Source organism: Colias eurytheme, chromosome 16, assembly GCF_061535395.1.
Source record: "Colias eurytheme isolate Ceu_HAF_F1 chromosome 16, ilColEury1 Martin Lab GWU primary, whole genome shotgun sequence".
Taxonomy (NCBI): domain Eukaryota; kingdom Metazoa; phylum Arthropoda; class Insecta; order Lepidoptera; family Pieridae; genus Colias; species Colias eurytheme.
In genome coordinates, this window is record NC_142995.1 from 8001271 (window position 1) to 8024952 (window position 23682).

Below are 23682 nucleotides of genomic sequence, written 5' to 3' on the forward strand. Positions count from 1 at the left end.
ATCATACAAGTAATCATTAAATTGCATATGTTCTCTCAGTGTAAAAGCTTCATTGATGGCTTCAAAGAAAGCTGTTCTATGTTCTGTAGCATTATCGAGTTCGTTTCTGTACGATTTTAATTCATTCTTAATTTCGTCTTGATACATATGTGATAGAGATTTCACATGTTTTGCCAGTTTTCTAGCATCTTTGAACTCCAAATAACTTAGTTGTTTTGATAAAATTCTACAATATTTTCTAAGTTTCTTCTCCGGAAACTCCGTCGTCAACAAATCTAAAAAGTTCTTTAGGAATGTCTCAAAAATTATTTTAGTTCTTAGAATATTTGGGTTTATTTCTTGTAATGAAATTATGTTTCTTCCTGTTTTAGCATCGGCTATCGAAAAATATTTTACGTAAATATTTATAGTCGCTACAAAAAGTATAAATCTCATACATCTTACATGAGCCATCTTTCGATATACGAGTAATACCTGCGATACCTACTTAGCTAGGTTTTTAATTTCACGCAATGCATTCTAATTAATCATAGTAATAATTGCAATCATAATTGCCGATCCATCATGTACTCTATTACAGCCAATTTAAATTTGAGTTGAATATCATTTCTTACTTTTCTTGTTTGTTTATTAATTGTCCCAAATATGGTTTTTTTAAACATGATCCTGGTCTGAATGTAAATATGACTTTTGTCCCAGTAACCATACTTTTTCATAACATAAATATAATTATCCATTTTGTTGTCATCACCAACGCTGTATATTGCATTTAGAACATTAAATAATTCTTTTCTCTGTGGCTTATCTTCTTTTATGATTTCCAGAAATTGTTTAATTTTCGGCTTAATCACAGCTCCCGTGTAAATCGATAATTTTAATAATTTCTTGCGGAATCTTTTAATCATTAATTTCTGTAGAAATCCGGATCCTAAACCTTTTAAACTCTTCCGCAGCACTTTCATATAACTAGGAATCCTTCTACTTGAAAAATCCTCGAGTAGAACATTGCAAATATTCACTATGAAGTTGTAAAGGGGACCTTCTTTACTAGGACGTCTTGTACTAGAAAAAATAGTCTTTTTTAACAATGTCTCAGGATTTATATTGTTTTCACCATTTCCAACTAGTGAGAAACTAATCAAAAGAACCAAATGTACTATAGTTATAAACTTTGTGGAATCTTTGCAAATCATTTATAATCTGTATCGATTAAACAACTTCAATATCTGTTTTGTTCCGTAGGTTTCTATGTGCAAACCATTGGCGGATTTGCTTCATAATCTGGAAATAAAAGCCAAAATATTTTATATTATTGCATCTGTCTTATATGCGATAAATCTTATGTGATTTTAAATCCCTGAAAACAACTACCGACCTGCCATAATAAAAGAGTAATCAGAGTAGCCATCAGTACATGTCCCGTAGCCAGTAAAATGCATCCAAATAACATAGCATCAAATGTTGCCAGCGTCCATTCCTCACCCCACCTTTCCGTGAAATATGAAGAAAAAATGTTTACAGTCGTATACGGCTATTAAAAATACAATTTGATTAAATGTTTTATATGTTTTAGTAGTTATATTCAACTGAATGTGAAATCCAATTTTTTTTTAGTTTCCGTATTTGATTATAAGACAAATTTCATAAAAAAGAGCGTGTGCCGAGCACACGTGTCAGAATTAAAACTTCTTTGGCAAGAGACAGTATTGTCATGACGCAAACTTGAAATTTTACTCTCAACGCGCATAAAGAAATACAATTCAAAATAGGTACACATACCTAATACACATAATATTATTATCGAATAAATTAATATTTTTATGCATATCTTAACTCACCAGGTTACAGCGAAGCAAGATGGTATATTACTATCTAAATCATATAACAAAGTGCTGGTATTATTGCCCTCTCTATTAGTTAACTCTACATCTAGTAATCTCTCGAGTATAGTTCGCTCTATGGCAACCCAATTTAAACCATCCAGTGCCTGAAATATGTATTAAAAATAACTATAAAACAAACTTTGAATAAACTATTGCCATAGAGATGTTGGCAGATTTTAATTAATATAATTGTATTTATGGTTTGATTTTATTGCTTAAATTAATTAGATTTAAACCTTATGTTTCAACATAAAAAATATAAGTACTTAGCAAGTTAACAATATTTACGAGTTCACATTGCAAAGAAATATATAACCCAGGTATTCTCACCCTTTCGAAAAATGCTGCCAAAAAACGTGATAGAAGTATTCGATTTGATTCATTATCTCCTAAACCTAAAACATAAAATCAATAACTAAATATTGTATACCTAAGTAAATAAAAGTAATCCGTAAATTATGAGCTACTCTATATTAATGAAACAAGCATAAATTAATATTTTAATTACCGTATTGCGTGTTTGCTAATTTCTTGTAAACGATCCTGTAAAACAAAGAGAAATTTAAACCATTTCACCGTAATTCTTTGTGTTCAGTCATTCTCTGAATAAATAATAACGATAATAGAATCGAAATTCTAGAAAACGTATTATAAAATTTATTATTTTAAATAATAATTCAAATACCTCACTTGTGGTGCACATACAAGACGGCAAGTTGCCAACGGTCCGGGTATTTTCAAACTACCCCCGCCTTCATCGCTTCTAAAAACAAACACTAAGATAGAGATTATTTCAAGTGTTAATTATCATATTAGGTATCCCAATATAACTCGTGAACACGGTTTAATCCATGATCAATATCTGTTTTTAACTATGACCGTCTCTGTCTTATAATGAATAATTAAATACGTAAACAAAATAGCGGTAAGTCATAATTTTTAACGGTAAACTTTATCTTCGAGTTCATGTTACTTATTTCAATGCTAACAAAGTTTATTGTATTTTTATCTTATTTTTTTACCAACTTGCAAATAAACATTAGGTTTGGCAACACAAGTTCGCCTGAACGTATAAATACGACGAACTCCACAAATTAAAGAATCTCAAAACTAAAAACTTACCTTCCATGAACATAATGTGCATAATATTCCTCTTGAAACACTAACAACGACATTTCTACACCAGAACAAATCTTCGCCAACCTTGAAGTGGGAGAAGTAAAGAATCTATGCTTTATCCAATTTACTGAAAGTATTATGGTGTAAGATAACCACCAGGATAGAGATCCAATGACCCAGGTGTAGCCTTCACTATTCGGTAGATATGACTGCCAGCCATCTAATATCTAGGAAATATGACAGTAAAAATAATATCAAAATTATTTCGCAAAAGGTTAAGGGCCTGAGCCTGATATGTTTTTTTTTCTTATCTTGGAGTTAGAGATCGAGTCAAAACGTTTCAAATAGGACATGTGACAACTTCTAAAAAATATAAACATTTGAAACAAAAAGAAAACACCTGAAAAGTAGGTATAATAAATTTAATTTTTATTACTAAAGAATTAATTTCAAATAGAGGACTGATCTAGTCTAGAATTTGTATAGAATTAGGTCCACTAACTTACATTATATCACAAAATTGTGAGAATCATAATAGTTACTCGAGGGAAAAATGTTTTTGAAACTTTTCTTATAATATTTCTTACTATTATAAATTCCGAAATAGGTCAAAGCGATAGCGTGAGCTTATCGAAATAAAAAAGAAACAGACTATAAAATGATAAAATAGAGGTAAATTAAATTAAACTTACTTGTAAAATCAATAAGGTAAAGGTAATCGTAGCCACGGGACTGACCCGTCGTGCTGTTTGCATTCCCATCCATTCCCGCGCTAATAACACGGACCTCCAATCATATGTGTTATTGTTTTTTGATGATTCTGAAAATTGCTTTGCCAATCATTTCAATAAACTTAAAAAATGTTACGCCAGTCGCATTGGAAAAAGTACATTAATAACAAATAAATATAACTAAGTTAAAAATAAACAATCAATGAAGGAAATATAAATATCATACTGTCGGTTGAGCTGAGCAATATATGTATTTAAATTTTAAGTTCGTAAGTTTGTCGATATGGATTTGCATATAGATAATAGAACTTCAGATCGTGAGGTGCCAATTTAACACCCTGATCTTATTAAATTTTACTAAAAATATTAAAAAGTTTGGCGTAGAAAGTGCTCTTACTGCAGTTAATTAGCCTAGTCTCTACCTAGATGATTTATAGCCGCGCTGGGTGAAATTCGATAATACCTCTACATTTTATTTTTATAAATTATAACAATAAAACATTAAACTCTAAATTATTTCTTGTACTTGATCTAGGTACTACCGTACTAGTATAGTAAATATTATCTTTGGTTGTCGGTGGGCTCAATAACAAAACAGGGATAAGAGAAAGTTCTAAAGAAATAAATCAACACTTACCCCGTACAGGTGGATTATATTGAGACCAATCAATAAAGAAAATATCGCATTGGCACTGTTTCCAATTTATCCATGCCACTTTAATGATCTAGAAAGATAACATTATAAGTACTTGTACCTATGCTCACGGAATTACCTAAGGAAATAAATTAAATTTGTATGTAATAATGAGACGTTTGTACGTAATTTCCTTAAAAAAAACACATATAGGTATTGTGAGACATTTAATAAGTATGTGAAGCTTTTTAAATTTCTTAATCTATATGCCGAAATATCAAAAATAAATCATAATAAATTAACGCTCTATATACGCTTTTCCAATACCTTCAAAACTAAAACAGCTATAGTAATTGCTTTGATAATATTTTCTTCATTCTGTGACAAAGGTAGAGTCACTCCGAGCATTCCAGCTGCCTCTGCGGCCAACGCGTGCAGAGTCGATAATAATGCAGCCTATAAGAAAAAATTAAATCAATTAGAATAAAAAATATATAATAATATATATATTAAATAAATATATTTATAGTTTTAGTAGTTTTTAAAACTTTTTAGTATCAAACTCACAAAATATAAACCATCCGCTACCCAACCAGAAAGAAGGGGTAATATGGAAATTTGCATTCCACCTCTGTGTACTACACCACGCCATTGAACGATAGCGTAAATAGCTAACACCGTACTAAGAACTCCTCCCCAAACCTAAGGAAATAAAAATAATATGTACAGTCGAAACTTTCCAACCGATAGACAAGGTTGAAAGCCAGAAATTGACCATTTATCTCAAAGCTAGGTAGGTAAAAGTTTATAATTCATCCACCCGTCATTAAAGCAAATTTTATCGAAAGTTATGAGAATTCAACTGAATCCACATATATAATCTTATATATAAAAATGAATCGCAAAATGTGTTGGTAAGCGCATAACTTGAGAACGGCTGAACCGATTTCGATAGTTCTTTTTTTATTATATTCCTTGAAGTACGAGGATGGTTTTTATGTAGAGAAAACGTAAATATGTACCACGGGCGAAGCCGGGGCGGACCGCTAGTTAAATATATAATTAAAAGTAAAAAGGTTAAGAAATATTAGCACAAAGTTTTATTTCATAATACAATAAATAAAGCTCGGTATTTAATGAGGCGGCTAACTTGCAGTCCCCAAAGCACGCCAGCGGAGACCATCTCATGTTTCACAACTAGACTTGTGGTTATTTCTTGGGAAACGGGAGATTTCGTAGCGTAGTGTGTCTCGATGGAAATATGCACATTAAGTGAACCAGTTTGTTTTCTTTCTACTCTGGAATTAGTAAAGTAATATAATATTATGTAAGTATATTATGTTACAGTTAGAACATCTTTTCATTAGAACGCATTTTACCTATCAAGAGAAATGCGTTTCAACGAAAAATGGGTCTGAACTGTAACTGTGTGTATTTATTACAGTCTATAAGTGTTTATTACACTATAGGCATAATAGAGTCAACGGTCATTCATAAATACAAGCCAACTACTAATAAAGCTTTGAAAGTATTGAGAAGTTTTTTTTATTCAATTTTCTAAGTGAAGCTTGAATAAGACCATTTTTGCTACAAAATATTGAAGCTATTGAGCGTGAAGTATTGATACAGTTTAATGAAACGTTTTAGTCTAAGAAGCCAATATATAGCCCAGTAAATATTTGAACGAAACCAACCGCAGAATAAAAATAATTTTCCGTAAATACACAGTTGTTGTTGTATTTGCTGTTATTGATAGAACGTTATCGATAAAGAAAAACTTTCTAAATCTCCCCGAGGGCCATGAACCTTTCTGAAAAAAATACAATATTTCAATTTAAAAATACATAAGATAGTTCTCTTTAAATATATTTTTATACATATTAAGAACTGAAATAATTCTTACTTGAACGTATTGGCCGTTAGGTTTAAGCAAATTAATTGCTAAAGGCTCATAAATTTGCTCTGGAATGTAAAATTCGTATGTTTTTCCATATGCCCCAATAGATTCTAGATCTGATTCCTTTTCTAAACATTCCTGTCTGTAAGGTGGTAGAAATAATTTTATTTTGTGTAATGCTATCACAGTAATCCAGTTATTCGTCTAACGCCTCATGCCATTTTAATATCACAAATATTAAACGCCGACTGGCGGGAAATTGAGAAGATACGACGAATATTCCTGAACGATAGATTCTAAATTCAAATGTAATAAAACATATTTTTTATTGTAATACATAGTATTATTAATGGCCAATCTTGATGATTTATTTACCAAAGAAATTTTACAAGTAGATATTTTCTTGTTTTTGGTTTTATTATTATTACGAAATATTTCTAAATTTTACTAGTATTTAAGATAAAATTACTCACGAATAATCTTCTCCAAGTTTAATCAAAAGTGGCCGTAAACATGGAATCCTTTGATTTTGTTCTTGAATTAAAACGAGAGCTCCAGTTGAAGAATATTCTAGAGCTGCTATCTTTATAAAAGCCTTAAATATTTATGAAATATTTGATGAGAACATACTGTATGATATCAAGAAAATCTATTTTTAGCTTATACTTCATACATTTTTCAGAAACCGTACACCTAATGAATCACATATTTACCTTTATTAATATTTCTACTTCAATTAGAAAAACACGTTAGATGAGTATTAAAACAGTTCAAAATAAAGAGATGACATTAATCTTATACCTACCTTTCCACGAGAAAGATCAATTACATTGTTCTTAATACTTTCATTTAAAACTAGTTGTGGAAGAGTCACTGAAAAAAAGTAAAGCTTAAATTAGACAAGATGAATAAAAATCATCAATAGTATTTTTTTATGTATAGTTAAATAGGATTGGTAGGGTACCTTTATGAGTAGCATTAGGTTGTATCCAAAGTCTACATGGACCAGCCGGGTTGGAGGTATAGAAGTACGATACACACATTTTGGCAAGGGCATGACAGGAACGTAAATCTGATTGCTGAAATGAAATTTCATTTTTTTTAAATTTACCGAAATGTGAACTAAAAGAAAAGTTAATACATTATATATATTTTGCCTATTTTCTACATTCGCTCTTGGTGATTCCTTCATAAATTATGAACGTAGAGAATGCGTATACTTAGCAAATTATAATCGAACCCTCGTAATCTTGTGAAAGCAATGTTTAAACAATTTTGATTAGACATCACAAAAGGTCTTTAACACGTAACCGTAATTTACTCAAAGGTGAGGCCCAAGGGTCACACTTGGATCCCTTGTTGAATGAGATCGAATCACACGTTATTTACTCACGTTGCAAAAGTACTCCAACTTCACAATCTCCAAAAGTGAAGACGGATGTAATTTATTATCATTATATTTGGGTCTTTCCACGACGTATTTCTTGGGCAAACACGTCCCGCTCACGACGACTTCGCTTTTGCTGCAGATACACGCTTCGCACTTGACACATTTGTTGTCTTTCACTTTGTATCCCCGAGCGCATTTGAAACAAGTCACTTCTTTCATTGGCGACCCGTCGAAATTCTGCGTTACTAAAACATTTACTGCGTTATTTACACGCTTCACGGGACAATGTCGACAATGGGACAATGTCCTTTAGAAAAGTTTAGTCTTTGTAGGTCATACGTCATGTGTACGTAGGTTTCAACAAAATCATTAAGAATTTTTTATCCTTGTTCTCATAAGAACATGTAACGATCATCCCAAGATCTTGGTAGACAAACACTTCAATGATAATAGATTGTTAATTAAATGAAGTTATGATTTAGTGTCATTAAGACTCACTCATGGAGGCTCTTATTGTCGGAGGCCAAGACTCACTTTGGGTCCCTGCGCCACTCTAGTAAAGTAAGTAAGACTTTTCACTAATGTTGAAAATAATTTCTTTCATTTTATTTGAAATTGATATTTTTGGTTTTATGGCATTCAAATGTTTTATAAATTATTTTATTTATTAATTTTAACAGCTACTTACCAGCTATATAATCATTAGGGCACTTCCTACATACAACTCTACCACCCGACTTCTGACACCGTCGCGGTACACACACAGTGCCATCTTCAGATATCAGTTCCGTTGAATTACAGGGTTTGCATTTTGAGATACCAAATGGTATACTACCACTTGCACAAGTACATCCGAAACCTAAAATTTTGGCGTTATATAATTTCGAGTTTATTTTATCTGCTTGACATACCGATATTATGAATTCTTTCTTATAAATTTATTCATTTTTTTTATATTATCTAGCTGCGCTCCGCGGTTTCACCCGCGTGGCTCCGCTCCTGTTGGTCTTAGTGTGATGATATATAGCCTATAGCCTTCCTCAATAAATGGGCTATATAACACCGAAAGAATTTTTCAAATCGGACCAGTAGTTCCCGAGATTAGCGCGTTCAAACAAACAAACTCTTCAGCTTTATAATATTAGTAGATATAGATTACAGCTTTTCTCATGCACTTCATTCACACATTCAATTTCTGAATTAATTTAACTGAATGAAACATTTAAATTACGAATGGCTTAAATAAAACAAAACATGTCAATAGATTGACTTATTTCGGACATAACATTGTTGTTAACAAATTAAGACAAATATAAACGTAACTTTCAAGATAAAAGTAAGTACTATAAAACAAATAATTACCGTCATCTGATGGCACCATAGAATTAGGCATGGGCGTTGAATCAACGGACTAGATAAATTAACCGTCTATGTACACTCAACGATTCGACTAGTCCATCGTTCATCAACGGACTAGTTGAATTCAACGACTAAACAAAAGAGTCGAAACGCTCGTCAACGCGTCCGCGACGGTTAACGCTTCGACGTGGCCGTATAATAGTCCACCGTAGACGGCTAAACGACTCGTCGTAGACGGCTCGTCAGTCGACAGTCGACACGTTTGTATCAACTACCAACGCGTCGCGAGTTGGTAGTTCAATATTTTTACCGTTAATTCCGTTTGACTTTTAATGAGATTACTATGATCAATGCTCGAAATATTGAAAAAAAAAGGAGATTAATTTGTATTAATTTGATATTATTGAATTGTCTTAAAAATCTAAGATATTTTTTTTATTCAGTTAATTTATTACATATCATAAGGATTACCTACCTATAATAATATATTGAATAATGTTAAAATATCGACTATAACTAACGACTTAAAACGACAAGTTAAAACATAAACAAAAACTTGGTAATAGATAGGTGATATAAATATATAATTGTTAAAAAACAGCTCTGACTTTTTCTTTACTAGAGAAATCTATAATTCGTAATAACTTCGTGGTAAGAATGTGGAATTTTACATGTAGAGTGTAGACCTCAGTTCAAGGTAACGAATGTTCGATTACCAATACCGTCGCGCGTCGGTCGACCGTGTCAATTCGTTTCAGTTTACACATCGACTAGTCGAAGATTTTAACTAGTTGATCGACTAGTTGATGAACGACATTTAACGGTCTAGTCTCGTTGATGAAAAATGCGTCGACGACCCATTCCTACATAGAATGGTTGGTGTTACAGGATCGACAATTCATTACAGTAGAGTCGTAAAATTGGCCAGAGTCACAACTGCCAGGCAACTTGAGCCCAACTGCGCGCAATATCAATAAAAATACGAGCAGAAGCATTTCCTTCATCCACTAAAAGCATCCAATTAGCGAGTAACTAGTACTTATTGCTACGTTTTTATAGTTAGTTTTCTACTAAGCTCGTACACTACAGAACATAAAACTGATAATTTCAATAAAATAGCGTAGAACAAATGAACTGTCTTATTTATGATCTTCTTTTGGTTTGTTTGTTTCTACCGTTATCGTTGCTAAGCAACAGCTGCTCAACCAATACTACAGTAGGTACCCTTTAGCTACATAACCGGCTTCCGTTATAATTTGTAAATGACATAACTTTCATCATTATAAATATAACATGACCCAGACCTCTCAATAATTAATACTGTATACTATACTATACTATACTGTATACTGTATACTTTATACTACTTTTTAACTATGTCGTGATCGTTACTTATGAGTGAAGAACGGCTGAACTGATTTAAATGTTTTTTTACTCCTGGATAAAGGTAGTTACTAACTTTAAAAAAACTGTAAAATTTACAAAATGCCTATGTAGAGTCCGGGCGAGCAGCTTGTATAAAAGTCTAAAGGTAGTTTTACAAACACTAGTTCTACGGGCTTTGGAACGTTTTAAAAAACAATACATGATTAATAGTTAGTTTTAAAGCTCAGTTTTAATTGTCTTTTTGTGTGCTATATCCAATTGTTCGCGAACATTCAGTTGTAGAGCACGAAACAAAGATGGACTTGGTCGCAATTCGTTCGTCAAATTTTATTTTTGCTACAATATTATTAACAACTCAAACAACCGCTTCTGAATATGTTAGGGAAATGGATACCTTGATTAAAGATCAGAAAATAATAGACATCGCTATCGAAATATCCAATAGTAACTTTAACTATAGAATAGAAACAGTCGTTGTTTCGAAAGATGTTGATGAAGCGATTCTTAATAAATTCCTTCAAAGTTACAAAGGAACTGTTGTGGTCGAAATTAAGAGAGACGGACCACCTCCAAAACAAGTGGTTATATTCGTGGAATCATACTTCTCGTTTAAAAAGATACTGGGAATTTTAAAACCCGACCTAAAGGGAAAATCGTTGATGCATAGTGGAGCGAAACTTGTAATTATTTTACTGTCACACCCACACAATCTTCGGCAAATAAACAGTCTTCTGTGGGATTATTATGCTATCGATGTAGTAATAGTAGTCGAAAGAAAGGTCGGTAATGTAGCTCTATACACATATTTTCCTTACAAAAGTGAAATGGATTGTGATAATGTAGAGCCTACCTTGATTGGGTTGTGGAGTGAAGATATAAATCACAAAAGTAAATTATTTCCAGATAAAACATCTAACATGAACCATTGCCCTTTATTCATTTCAACCAATAAGGTCTACCACCCGGCAACTGAACACAAGATTCCTTTACAAATAATAAAGAAGACTTTGCATAACATGCTACGAGACATAATAAATAGCACCCTCGTTGTTATAAATAGGAAATATACAAGCATTGATTCAGACAGTACTATGAGTTGGTCTGAATCGCTTAACGATGTGAGTCGTGGCGTTGTTAATATTTCAACTTGCACCGTGTCGCTTGGATTTGACAAAGGAGGTCTGTTTGACTATTCTGTGCCCTATTTTAGAATACGACTAGCCTGGATAGGACCACCCACTACATTCGGCTCAACTCTATGGAAACTATTGGTACCTTTAAATGGATATTTGTGGCTTGTATTGCTTATCGTTTCTTTTATAGTCATAACCATTCCGTACATATCAAAGATTAAGTACGCTAAGCCATTTTGCCATCGATATTTTAAAAGCGTTAACAAACTGCGAAGGGTTACTTACAGAACATGGGGTGTTATGGTTGGACAGCCCATACGAGTTAAACCAAGGAGATTTCGAGATTTCTATTTAATCAGTCTATGGATTTGGTTCACTTTCATTGTGAGAAGCGCATATCAAAGCGTGTTAATAGGAGCATTGAAGACAGACACCATTATTGGTAATTTCCTAAATTTACAAGAAGCTGTCGACGATGGTTATCATTTCGGAGGTCGTTCAGGAATATTAGCGTATTTCGAACATGACCCAATTATTGAAGATCGTTTTCAAGTGGTGCTCGAATCTAAGTACGATCTGACATTTCGAGATGTTTTAGAAAATAAAAAGAGATTTATTATTGCGAGCTCATTGGAGTACGCGTGGACGTTGTGTTTAGCTGAAGCGATAAGCGAAAAGGATTGTGGTTATGTATTGCCAGATTCGATACTAATGGTACCCTTGGTAGTTTGGATGAAGAAACATTCACCATTTGTTCGGCCATTGTCTGTGTGGTTACCGAGATTGATAGAAAGCGGATTGTTGATAAAAGATGCAGAACAAAAACCACTACAGGATATCATTACATCGGATCCTACGCCGCTGACTATAAAACAAGCTGTTAGCTGTTTCTTATTACTTATTCTCGGTTACAGTATATCCATTACTGTGTTTGTTCTAGAATTGTTATTAAAAAAACAATCTTGTTACGGATGCAATTTAAAAAAGAATAATTTCAATATACGCTGATAAGGTTGATTCACAAAAAATAAAAGAGCCATTTTCTTTACACATAAGTTTATTAATAAAATTATATCTAGATACATAACTTTAATATCTTAATTGACATACAAAATATATAAGTAACAATCGTATCTTCCTCCTAATAATTATACTAACAGCGATAATTACATTTTATAATTTACTTTAAAAACGTACAAACATTGATATAATATCTTCTTAAATAATAAAACTTAATGACTAGAAACGAAATTTTATGCTAGTTGGCTAAAATCTATTAAGACACACTTATTCTAAGATTTATTTTCCAATAAGCTATCCATAGCCAATATAGTTCTGTATTACTAACTTACATATCTAGCTGAAGCGGTATAATAATTTTATTAGTTATCGCTTTACTGACCATAATATCTGTAAAAGTACATATAAAAATATAGAAGTGGAAATCTTATTGTGGAATAATATAAACGTATAAATATATACTTAAACCTACTGTATTAAAACAGATCTATTTACTTATTATCCTAATAATAAATATAATATACCTAATATATCTACTGTATACATTATATTACAGTGAAACCTGGTTAAGTGAGACATCAAGGGACCTGCAATGTCGTTTCACTTATAGAGGTATTCCACTTACCCAGTGTCTCAGATATACAGGTATAAATAAATATCTGTCTCATTTACAGAGGGGTGATAACGATTGTAGCTTTCGTTTTGACATTTTTCAAATAAACATCTGTATGATAGTAAAGCGAAACTAAAACTGACGGTAATTGAAGCTCAAAATTTGTACTTACGTACTTGGAATTACGTGTGGAATTTGTGGGTTGAATAAGAATGAGTAAACAAACAATGTTATCTCAGTTACAGAGGTTTATGCATATAAAATTTACTCGCTGTCTCAGTTATAGAGGCAACTGTGATGATAAATCGAAAGAACAAATCCCAGATATAGAGGTTTACCTCGTCCCACTAACAGAGGTAATTCAGTGCCAAAGTGTTGGGACCTCAGCATGAGTTCCAGTTATGGAGGTTTCTCACTTATCCAGGTCCCACTTAACCAAGTTTCACTGTATATGGCCGTTTAAGATAGGCGACGGGACTATCAAAACATAAATGAAATTTAACATTGATAATAATAATATGTTATAAGTTAGAAAAGTACGATATAAAAATACACACAAGAATTAAACAACATATTCTCGGAAAAAACATCCAGGATTGATCTGAAACTGCGAAATAAACCGTCGTAAATACACAAAGTCTGCAAAGTGATTTGTACGAATTCATCGTCGTAAACAAGGTTAATATAAACCAAAACACGTCCCTTTTTATTAACAGTCAATTTTATAAGATTGACACAATTACAGAATGTTATATTTTTACGAAACAAAAATTCATAATTAATGAACAAAAGAAGTATCAAAAGCTCCAAAAAAGCTCTGTTGGAAAATTTAAATTAAACAAAGGAAAATATTGACGTGAGACGTCATTAACCATTTTGTTCTAAATATGGTTTTATGTGGTTTTATCCTTAGTTTTATCACTAAAAGCATTGAACAGAAATAAAAACTAGATCGTTTGTTCCACATGACTTTTAAATGTGTGCGATATTAATTGTTTCACGAAATCTTGTGTTCAATCATTCGCTGTCCAATAAATCCTTAGATTAATTATGGTTGGATCGAAGCAAACAATGGCATGGGACATCGAATACATTTAGTTTTAATTGGGTTAAATGTTGTAAATTGTCTAATTTACTATCTATGTATAACATGTAATGGGCATGTAATAAATATCGTGTATAATGAATAAGGTTACAAATGTTAATCACTGTTAATTTATAGGACTGATTGAATTGAAATTTTGTATCATTTGACTAATTGACACATCGTAATTGAATAAATACGAGATGAAACAGTTTCTTTAGTTTACTGGATTATTAAATGTATCTGTTTAAGGTTTTTGTGCGTTCTGGAGGTCTTCTCCGTCCTACAACTTATTCATCAAATTAGTTAGGTTCTATGCATGTTCTGTTTTTTCACTCAATAACTGTTTTTCTATAGGTGTTTTGGTGTTTTCACCCCAACACTGCACAATACAACACTATTTGTATGGACACTAATTTTCCTCCCTATATTATTTGGAAACTATTTTTCTATTGTGCTGGTGTTATTTTGCCCTACAACATTTGTATAGACACTAAGCAGCGAGCGTGGTGGGCTCGACGACGAGGTAGGGCGCGTGCAGCAGCGGCGGCTGTATGGCGGGGAACAGGATGGGGTAGTGGTGCGGCTGCGGCTCGGGCAGCGGCCGCGGCCGCTCGGCGCACGCCACCAGCCAGTGCGTGAGCATGCGCCCGCGACCCTTTAGCTCCACGTCCCCGCGCCGCTCCACTTCGAACGTGCCCCATTGTGTGAGTAGTGCCCGCGTGCTTTCACTCAGGTGGATGCGCAGCGCTATAGCCGCAGATAGAAAGTTACAGCACCACACAGAAAAAGAGCGTGTATATCAGAAGTGAAACTTCTTTGGCAAGATCGTCACCTCACTGCATGACTTGACGGTATTGCCATAATGGGACCTTGAAATTTTACTCTCAACGCGCCTAAAGAAGTTTCACTTCAAAATACAAATAAAAATTAAGAATACAATAAAAATAGCAGATGGTTAATAAGTGTGAGGATAAAAAGGGTAGCTACTTAGCATGTGCTACACATGTTGAGAAGCACTGAAATTCAGTACTCAATAGTTACGTTACTGTAGTATTATGTTATCTGTAATTATAGTGTTTAACAATTTGACTTTACTGATTAACAATTTAATAATTAACAATCTTACGTTGACCAGTAGATTCCATCCTGCTAGCCGTGTTAACGGTATCGCCAAACAAGCAATAGTGCGGCATTTTAACGCCCACCACGCCCGCGCACACCGGCCCAGAGTGTACACCTACCCTCACCTAATATAAAAAATAAATGCAATTAAACTAAGAATAATTGAAATATGAATTTCGAATCCAATTTGAAAAGAAGGATATATTTCGAAATTATTTTCGTATTTCAATGACGGTTTATTTTATTTTGCTCGATTTTTACATCAAATTTAAAAAGTTCATACCACAATAATTTATTCGTAACTATTAATTCACTTAAATTAGCATCTATGACCTTAAAGAGCATGCAAAAGTTGAATCGCATAGCATTGTTAAAACGTAATGTAGTTTATAATTTTTTCTTGTTTTTTTTTCACAAGACTCATTCTTACCTCAAGTCGATGCGTAGGTCGGTGTCTCACTACAAAGGATCGCACCGCTTCTACTATAGCTAGAGCCATGAGGCAGATCTCTCTCGCGTGCTGATCGCCATTCCGTTCGGGTAGACCTGATACTACCATGTATGCGTCGCCTATTGTTTCCACCTGGGTTTGAATGCGAATAGTATAACTTTACATGGGGAAATGATTGGGAAAACATCTACTAGCCGCATAGAATAATCTATTTATCTTGTTTGATGTCATGCGAGATATTTATCAAGTTACACAGTAATTATATTATAACCTATCAACAGTTTTAAGGAAAGAGTTTTCAGCTGATGTAATCCATACTAATATTATAAATGCGAAAGTAACTCTGTTTGTCTGTCTGTTACTCAATCACGCCTAAACTACAGAACCAATTTGCATGAAATTTGGTATGGAGATATTTTGATACCCGAGAAAGGACATAGGCTACCTTTTATTGCGAAATATGTACCACGGGCGAAGCCGGGGCAGACCACTAGTAGCAATATAAATTATAAGGTTATGTTATTATGTAATAGCTTTTATTTTGTGTATAATGTGTTTCGTGTATGAATACTTGGTAAAGAAGTGTCCATATTTAATTGCATATTACTAACATTTAATGTGGTTCTTATTAATTTGACCACTCATTTTACATAAATCCGGATTGTATAAATAAGTAAATATCAGTATTATAGCTATGGATATAAACGTAGATTACAGCTCGAAATAAAAGTTACTATAAGACATACTCATAAAAACTTTCTATGGAGTGGATTAGGGTGGTGGAGCTTATTTGTGTTATTTAATTATTTATATACAAAAAGCTTTGTAGCTGAAAAATGATTTCGTGAAGGCAGTGTTACATAAAGTAAACATAAAACTGGCCAGGGGGTGCAGGAGTATTACCGTAAATACAAAAATCTTCATTTATAGGCTCTTTTAAAAACGAACCATTAAGATAAAGTATACCTAGTACTCGTATAATCAACATAACTTCTATGATTAGTAAATAGTAATCAAGATAAGTTATTGCGTATTATTGGGGGAAGATTTTTGAAGACAAAATTCTATCGATTGTCCGATATTTAATTGTCCACTTTTCTATAAAAATTAAAGAAAAAGAAATTAAACAGCTTTACCAAAACTTGTTCGTTTTTCTGTATTAAACTTTGTGAAATAAAAACTGTAAACTATTAATATTTCGTTACCAATGCATTTTTTATGTTTACAAATAGCCGGGAAAGTATTAATTTAAAACAACGATAAATAAGAATAAGGAAAATGAAGCCTATTTTAGTAACGCCAACGATGAAAAGGGGAGAAAATTGTACCTACCCTCATTTGTCTGAAGAACGCAGGCTAATGAAAACTAATTCGAGCTGTTCATATTTTTGCTGTATGTGGATTTCAAATATGTAAAATTGAAAATGATAAAATCATAAAATAAAATGATAAAATCTATACTTTATATACTAAACGGGAATATCAAAATATTTCGTAATTTTAAAAAGAGTTACAACTGCACAATCTTAGTCTAAGAGCAAAAAAAGGATCACGCAGTATTAACGTCAACAATAACCACAGATAAACAATTGCAACATCAACCCGCGCAAGGTTGCAACATAAACTATAACCTACCAATTTTAACTCACCTTATAAACATCATAGAAGCCGATAATCCTGTCAAACGTGCTATACAAATCGTTCAACAAATCAACAACTTGCATCGGCGTAGATTCCGCACATAGTTCAGTGAAACCAACAATGTCGCTGAAGTATACGGTTACGCATTCGAAGCTTTCGGGTTGGACAACTTCGCCAGCCATTAGTTGTTGTGCTACTGGCCTATTGTATGAAAATTATGTTTTTGGAAATTAATAGCAGATAATTCAATAATTTATTTAATCTCTATTGTATCTTGTTTTTGTGTTTTGTGTTCCTTATGAAACGTATTTCATTCATGTACAGAAAAATATAACAATAAATAAATTATTTCGAAACGTTTAACTACGCAATTAATTTCGCAACACACAAAATGAATTAGATAGACATTAGATAGAACATTTGTTCTCGTCCTGTTGACCCTTCTAATTTGGGACAATTTAAACAACACATACAGAGTCGGTTATAACACAGTTATAACACGGAATATTATTTTATTATTATCTCAGATTAATATTTGATTATAGAAACCTTTAAAACAATTATTACGAAAATTTGTCTTAAAAATCGAATATGAATAAAAATCTATTATGATAAATGTCAAAATATCTCTGATTTCTTAAAAACGGCGAATTTTTATTGAAATATTATATTTTCTAAGTAGTCTGAGCCCGAATTGTTAAAAATAAAGCTTACCTTGGCAATACTTGGTACAAGAGCTCTTCAGAGCGCCTCTTCTCCATTGAGAGTTGTTCTGTTTTCTCTTCCACGAGTGATTCTAAATTGTTGGCGTACTGTTCCATCCGACTTAGAAGATCATCCATTAGGTTGTCGCAATAGCCTCTGATAAAACATAGGTGATTTTAATAAAATAAAATCAAACATAAAACAATCAATATCGAAGAATTTGCGTTTGAAATTACAGGTTCTGTAATTCATTATTCTCTTTAGTCACAAAATAACAGAAATATCGATAATATTATGTTATGTTTGGTAAACTAACAATAATTCTAACGTAGTTTCACGACTTTAGCTATCGTACGAGTGGCTCAGTGGAACTAATGTGGAGCGTAGATCCGCGGGTCGTAGGTTCAAATCCACACGAATCTCAATGCATTTTTTATAATTATTAATATTTTTTAAGAAACGTCTGGAAATCCTTATACGATGACATTGAAAGGACAGTGGTCGTTGAGCAGTGGATCTCGGCACACCGTTTGTCGGTGTAATTTGTTTGAAATAATATCATTATTATAAGTGTGATTACATATTCTAAGTTTGTGCTATTATTTTCGTGCGAGAAGGGGTAAGTTATAATTTTAGAACTATAATGTTAAGATAATTAAAACTCAAAAGTAAATAAAAACTAAAATTATGTCTTGTTTGTAGCCTGTATGAAACGCCTTCAATCTCGCGATCAAAATAATACGCGTTCGATATCCATGCGACTGATTTTTACTACCTGGAGCTAACTAAAAGGCAGGGATTGGAAGGATCCCGTTCAATAAATAAAATCCTCCTGGCGCCCTCACTAAGTCGTTAAGATTAATTAGATATAAGTCCTGTTAAAATTAGTTACGTTAGTTACTACCTACTAGTAATTATTATCCTCTGGTTAAGTCTAACTGTTTTCATAATAAGTATATGTTGTACCTAGTTCTTAATTTTGGTTAAGATTTCTATTGATTGTGTACGTCAATGAAATAAAACGTTTCCTTCATAATAGCTTAGTTGTTTTGCTTCACATCACCGTGTGCTTAAGAAAAATAACCCATAACAAAATGGCGCCCAACGCTAAAACAATGGGATTATTTATTTACACTCTTAGTATATTAATTTAACAAAACTGTGCTGGTTATTTTTAATTAGCTAGCGGGTTAATCTCAATAATAGATACTTGATTAATTCGTTTAGTTTTAATTTAGTATTTTAAAATAGTTTAAATACATTATTTTTTTAATACATGTAAGTGCTTAATACTTGTCACAATAAGATTTCTATTTATTACTATTGTGGATTTGGTGTAATATGTATATTATAAAGAGATTGTTTATAAGAAATTTGTTGATCGAATATAATAAGATTTAGTGTTACATGGATAGTGATCTTTTTATACACACTTATATGTAAATTATTTGAGGATACAACTTATTCTTTCTTGCACGGGTTTTATAAGCGCATTAGATTTTAAAGTATACCTACCTTTTAATTATGGATCCACAGTATTTGTTAAAGGATGAGGTGGAGTTTGAACTCGCGTGCCGTGGATACGTGCATCCAGGGGGCTTAGCCTCAGCATTAAAACTTGTTTTAAAAAAAATGTTACATGTTGAAAATTTAAAACTGGTTTCTTATGAATTAAAAGCACCCAGCCAATGTAGTGAAAATCCTAGTAATGAATTAGATATATGCTCAGATAAATTAGATTGCATTTTACGTTATGTGTCCGAATTAAAAGAAAAACCCGATAAGCAGCTTTATAAACGTTTAGTCTCTCGTTTAATTCATGTGATGAATAGGTTAAAATTCATTGAAGCAGCTGAAACATTAGATAAGGAGAAGCACAAAGCTTTGTCGGATAAGGCTGTTATATTACTTAATGATTTAGAGGCTAAGGATGATATGGAGGATGATGATAAAATTACTAAGGAAATGAAAGAAATTCTACAAAAATCATTGGGTGAAGATAGTCATAAGATACTTAATGAATTGGATGTTGACGTCATTGGGCCGTCGACATCTAAAGTCCCCTGCGAAACGTATTTAAACAAAGAATGCACTTCGAAAGTAGACTTAGAACAGAAGAGAGTTAGCTTTGCTCATGATGATTTAGGCATTCAATATTTTCATGATAAATTACCGGCGAACGTTTTTAATTCGACGTCAGTAAATGATGCTCAAGTGACCCAAATATTAAGACACAAGTTGGTGCCCATTAGCCAATGGGGTGTTCAGTTCTCGGGCGACACTAGTTTTAGTGTTAACGCTTTTATTGAGCGAGTGAATGAATTGAAATATGCTAGAAATGCAACGGATGAAGATCTTTGGAGACACGCTATTGATTTTTTTAAGGGAGATGCTTTAATTTGGTTTCGCGCTAATAGAGAATATATAGAAAACTGGAATGAACTAGTCATCTTATTAAAACGTAATTTTCAGTCGCCGTACTATCAAGAAGAATTGCTGGCTGAAGCGAAATCTAGAACACAGGGTTCTAATGAATCTGTAGTTATTTACGTATCCGTCATGCAAAATTTATTTAACCCGCCATTGGTGACCTCATATGTCTGTGAGACCGGGCAGTTAAAGAAACCCAAATATTTTTGTCACCGTTTATCGAATTGCACTGTGATTTCGAGTAGCTGCCTAATTTCGCGCCCCCTACCCTACCCCTACCCCACGACAGCGACGCGGGCGCACGTTACTGAGTTTTGGCCAAAACCCGGTGCGTGAGACCGGCGTCACCAACTAAGTAAGTAAAATGGTTATTGTGTATTTTTTTTATTTTACTTATTTTGATAAAGCTATTGTTGTAATTTATAGTTTAATCATATAATTCTATTATTAGTAAGCGTTTTGCTAGATTTGATCGATATTTTACAAGAAATTCCGTGTTTTTTGTTCAAATTGTGAACATTGTTTCAGCATGTCTTACGAAAGTAATCAGTGTCGTCTCGAGGCTCTTTTGCAAGAAGCAGTATCTGATGAGGACAGATTACAAACGTCATCGGAAAGTGAATCTGGAAGTGACTTCGAACCAGATAATTTCGAACCAGATCGCACGTAGTACCAATAACTTGCTCTAGTTGTTTGGCTGTTGAAGATGAATGATTTTAGTATTGTATATATTTTTTTTTTGGTCGAAGTATTACCATTTCTGTTACTTCATTTTATGTTTTCAGTGTCATAAGACTGACTAAGCCTAATTTTACTGTTAAATAATAAAGATTGATGCTTTATTTTTGAGTTTTAAAAAAACTTTGTTAAAATACTTGACAATTTTAGTTATTTCAAAGATGTTGTCTTATGCTAATAAAAGAGATTTGATTTATTAAATACCTATGTTTTATTGACAATAAAAGATCAAATTTTATATCTATCCCAATGAAAAGTAGCATGAACCGTAAATTACAGATAAACTCGTAGTCAAAAACCCCGGTGCGTGAGACCGGGGTCACCAACGCTGTAAGTCAAATTCACGTCACCAATGGCGGGTTAATAGACTTCCAAACAAAATTTCGGAAATGGAGAAAATAATGATAATTATAAAAAATCTTCAACCGTACTATCAAAGAGCCGTATGTAGGGACGTATTTTCTTCTATTTCCGATTTGATTAATGTTTTGAGAATTTTGGAAAGAACCAAAATTAATTGTGATAACTTCAAAGAACCTAAATCTTCTTATAGATCTATGGAACCGGATTTAGCCTATAAGTCTAGTATTGAAAATAATCACGAGATACATGAAGTAAAAGCTTTAGTTCCAAAGACATATAGTAATAAATCCAGATGTTGGAATTGTCGTGAATCTGGACACTTATTTCGATCTTGTGCAGCGCCCAAGCAACGACTTTTTTGTTATAGGTGTGGTCGATTTGGCATTACATCTAAAGAATGTAATTGTATGGGAAACGAGAAAGGGGAAGGGCAAGACACTGCCAACTAACCTTTCCCCTTAGTCGAAACAGTATTGAGTGGCAGAACTGGTTAAATTACGTTCGGCTATTCATGTCACAAGAAGTAATTTCGCCTCTGACCTTTCGGAAGGAGTGTGATAATAGGTCATACGTTTGTATTAACATCCTTGGTAAAAGATTCAGTGGCTTATTGGACTCGGGAGCTACTAGATCCGTGGGTAATTTAAGGTTTATAGAATATTTAAAGGTTGTAAACTTAAAGACGCAGAAACGAGAACCCGTTTACATTTCTACTGCAGATGGAACTAATCACACTCTTTCTGAAATTGTTGATGTACCCATTAAATTTAATAATAAATTTCACGTCATGTCGATATTGGTAATGCCTAATCTGTCTCAAGACCTGATTTTAGGCAAGGACTTCTTTGAATTATTTGATATAGGGTTTACATTTAAAGGTTATGATATAGAAGAGGGTTTACATATTAATACGGTATCAGATGAAGAACCAGCAATTATAAGTGAAGAAAATTTAAATGAAAATGAGAAAAAGTCTTTATATGAGGTTATTAATTATATTAAGGAAGAAATTGGGTCAGGATTAGGTAGAACAACAATTCTGAAGCATACAATAGATACCGGTGATAGTAAACCGATATACCAAAAGCAATACAATTTTTCTCCAGTTATTAAGAAAATTATTGAACGTGAACTAGATGAAATGTTAGCCAAGGATGTAGTAGAGCCATGTTACAGTCCTTGGTGTTCTCCAATAGTACTGGTTAAAAAACCAAATGGCTCCAATAGACTTTGTTTAGATAGTAGGCAGTTGAATAAGGTCACTAAAAGAGATACATACCCCTTGCCTAGAGTGGCTTCTATATTAGACAACTTGCGACACTCAAAATTTCTTAGTACTCTAGATCTCAAAACTGCTTTTTGGCAAATTGAACTGGATAAGTGTAGTAAAGAGAAGACAGCGTTTGCAGTGCCTGGTCGAGGGTTGTATCATTTTAAAGTAATGCCTTTTGGTCTTGTAAATGCATCACAAACACAACAAAGACTCATGGATATTTTGTTTCATGCCTTAGAGGGCAAAGTTTGGGCTTATCTGGATGACATTGTTATTTGTTCAGAAACGTTAGAGGAACATCTGAACATTCTAAAACAAGTGTGCAGCATATTAAAAGATGCCGGTTTAACAATAAATATAGAAAAATGCAAATTTGCGCGTTCAAGTATGCGTTTTCTGGGATACATTGTAGATAAAGATGGATTGCGTACTGATCCTGAAAAAGTGTCAGCTATTATTAATTTCCCAAGACCTAAAAATTTAAGAGATTTAAAGAGATTTATTGGAATTGCAAGTTGGTATCGAAGGTTTGTTAAAAATTTTGCACTCATTGCAGCACCCCTCCATCAGTTGACAAAAGGGAGAAAATCCAAAACATTTAAGTGGACTGATGAAGCAGATAACGCATTTGTTAAAGTAAAGACACTCTTAACCACGACGCCAGTGATTTGTTGTCCTGATTTTAATAAACCTTTTATTATTCAATG

General features: G+C 33.0%; 4 protein-coding genes across 4 annotated transcripts in view; 2 read left to right on the forward strand and 2 right to left on the reverse strand.

Moving 5' to 3' along the window:
- Window positions 1-1097: 1097 nt before the first annotated feature.
- On the reverse strand, window positions 1098-10008 carry LOC149901940 (meckelin). The gene is given in 20 exon segments (XM_090111173.1): window positions 1098-1281; window positions 1376-1487; window positions 1839-1987; window positions 2214-2278; window positions 2392-2426; window positions 2569-2646; window positions 3006-3229; window positions 3695-3822; window positions 4371-4458; window positions 4695-4823; window positions 4935-5069; window positions 5518-5665; window positions 6062-6177; window positions 6271-6406; window positions 6738-6843; window positions 7166-7343; window positions 7658-7899; window positions 8343-8513; window positions 9017-9042; window positions 9890-10008. Coding segments are annotated over 20 exon segments (2457 nt in total). The 3' UTR covers window positions 1098-1209.
- Window positions 10009-10785: 777 nt separating this feature from the next.
- Window positions 10786-12540, forward strand: LOC149901941 (uncharacterized). Its single transcript, XM_090111175.1, has one exon. The coding sequence runs from the start codon at window positions 10786-10788 to the stop codon at window positions 12538-12540; it is 1755 nt and encodes a 584-aa protein (XP_089967301.1).
- Window positions 12541-14742: 2202 nt separating this feature from the next.
- Window positions 14743-23682, reverse strand: part of LOC149901942 (atrial natriuretic peptide receptor 1) — a 44683-nt gene continuing 35743 nt past the window's right edge. The window contains exons 18-22 of the mRNA XM_090111244.1: window positions 18181-18327; window positions 17475-17667; window positions 15805-15957; window positions 15379-15499; window positions 14743-14999 (exon numbers count right to left, since the gene is read on the reverse strand). Of these exons, the coding sequence (XP_089967370.1) occupies window positions 14743-14999; window positions 15379-15499; window positions 15805-15957; window positions 17475-17667; window positions 18181-18327 (871 nt within the window). The remainder of the gene's footprint in view (window positions 15000-15378; window positions 15500-15804; window positions 15958-17474; window positions 17668-18180; window positions 18328-23682) is intronic.
- Window positions 19696-22151, forward strand: LOC149901943 (uncharacterized). Its single transcript, XM_090111130.1, has 2 exons — window positions 19696-20750; window positions 21707-22151. The coding sequence occupies exons 1-2, from the start codon at window positions 19696-19698 to the stop codon at window positions 22149-22151; spliced, it is 1500 nt and encodes a 499-aa protein (XP_089967256.1).

What these genes read in the sequence shown, in the direction of transcription:
- LOC149901943 (XM_090111130.1), top strand. Translation starts at nt 19,696, where the DNA reads ATGGATCCACAGTATTTGTTAAAGGATGAGGTGGAGTTTGAACTCGCG. An exon ending in ATGCAAAATTTATTTAACCC is followed by an intron (nt 20,751 to 21,706) that starts GCCATTGGTGAC and finishes GCGGGTTAATAG; the next exon opens with ACTTCCAAACAAAATTTCGG.
- LOC149901941 (XM_090111175.1), top strand. Translation starts at nt 10,786, where the DNA reads ATGGATACCTTGATTAAAGATCAGAAAATAATAGACATCGCTATCGAA.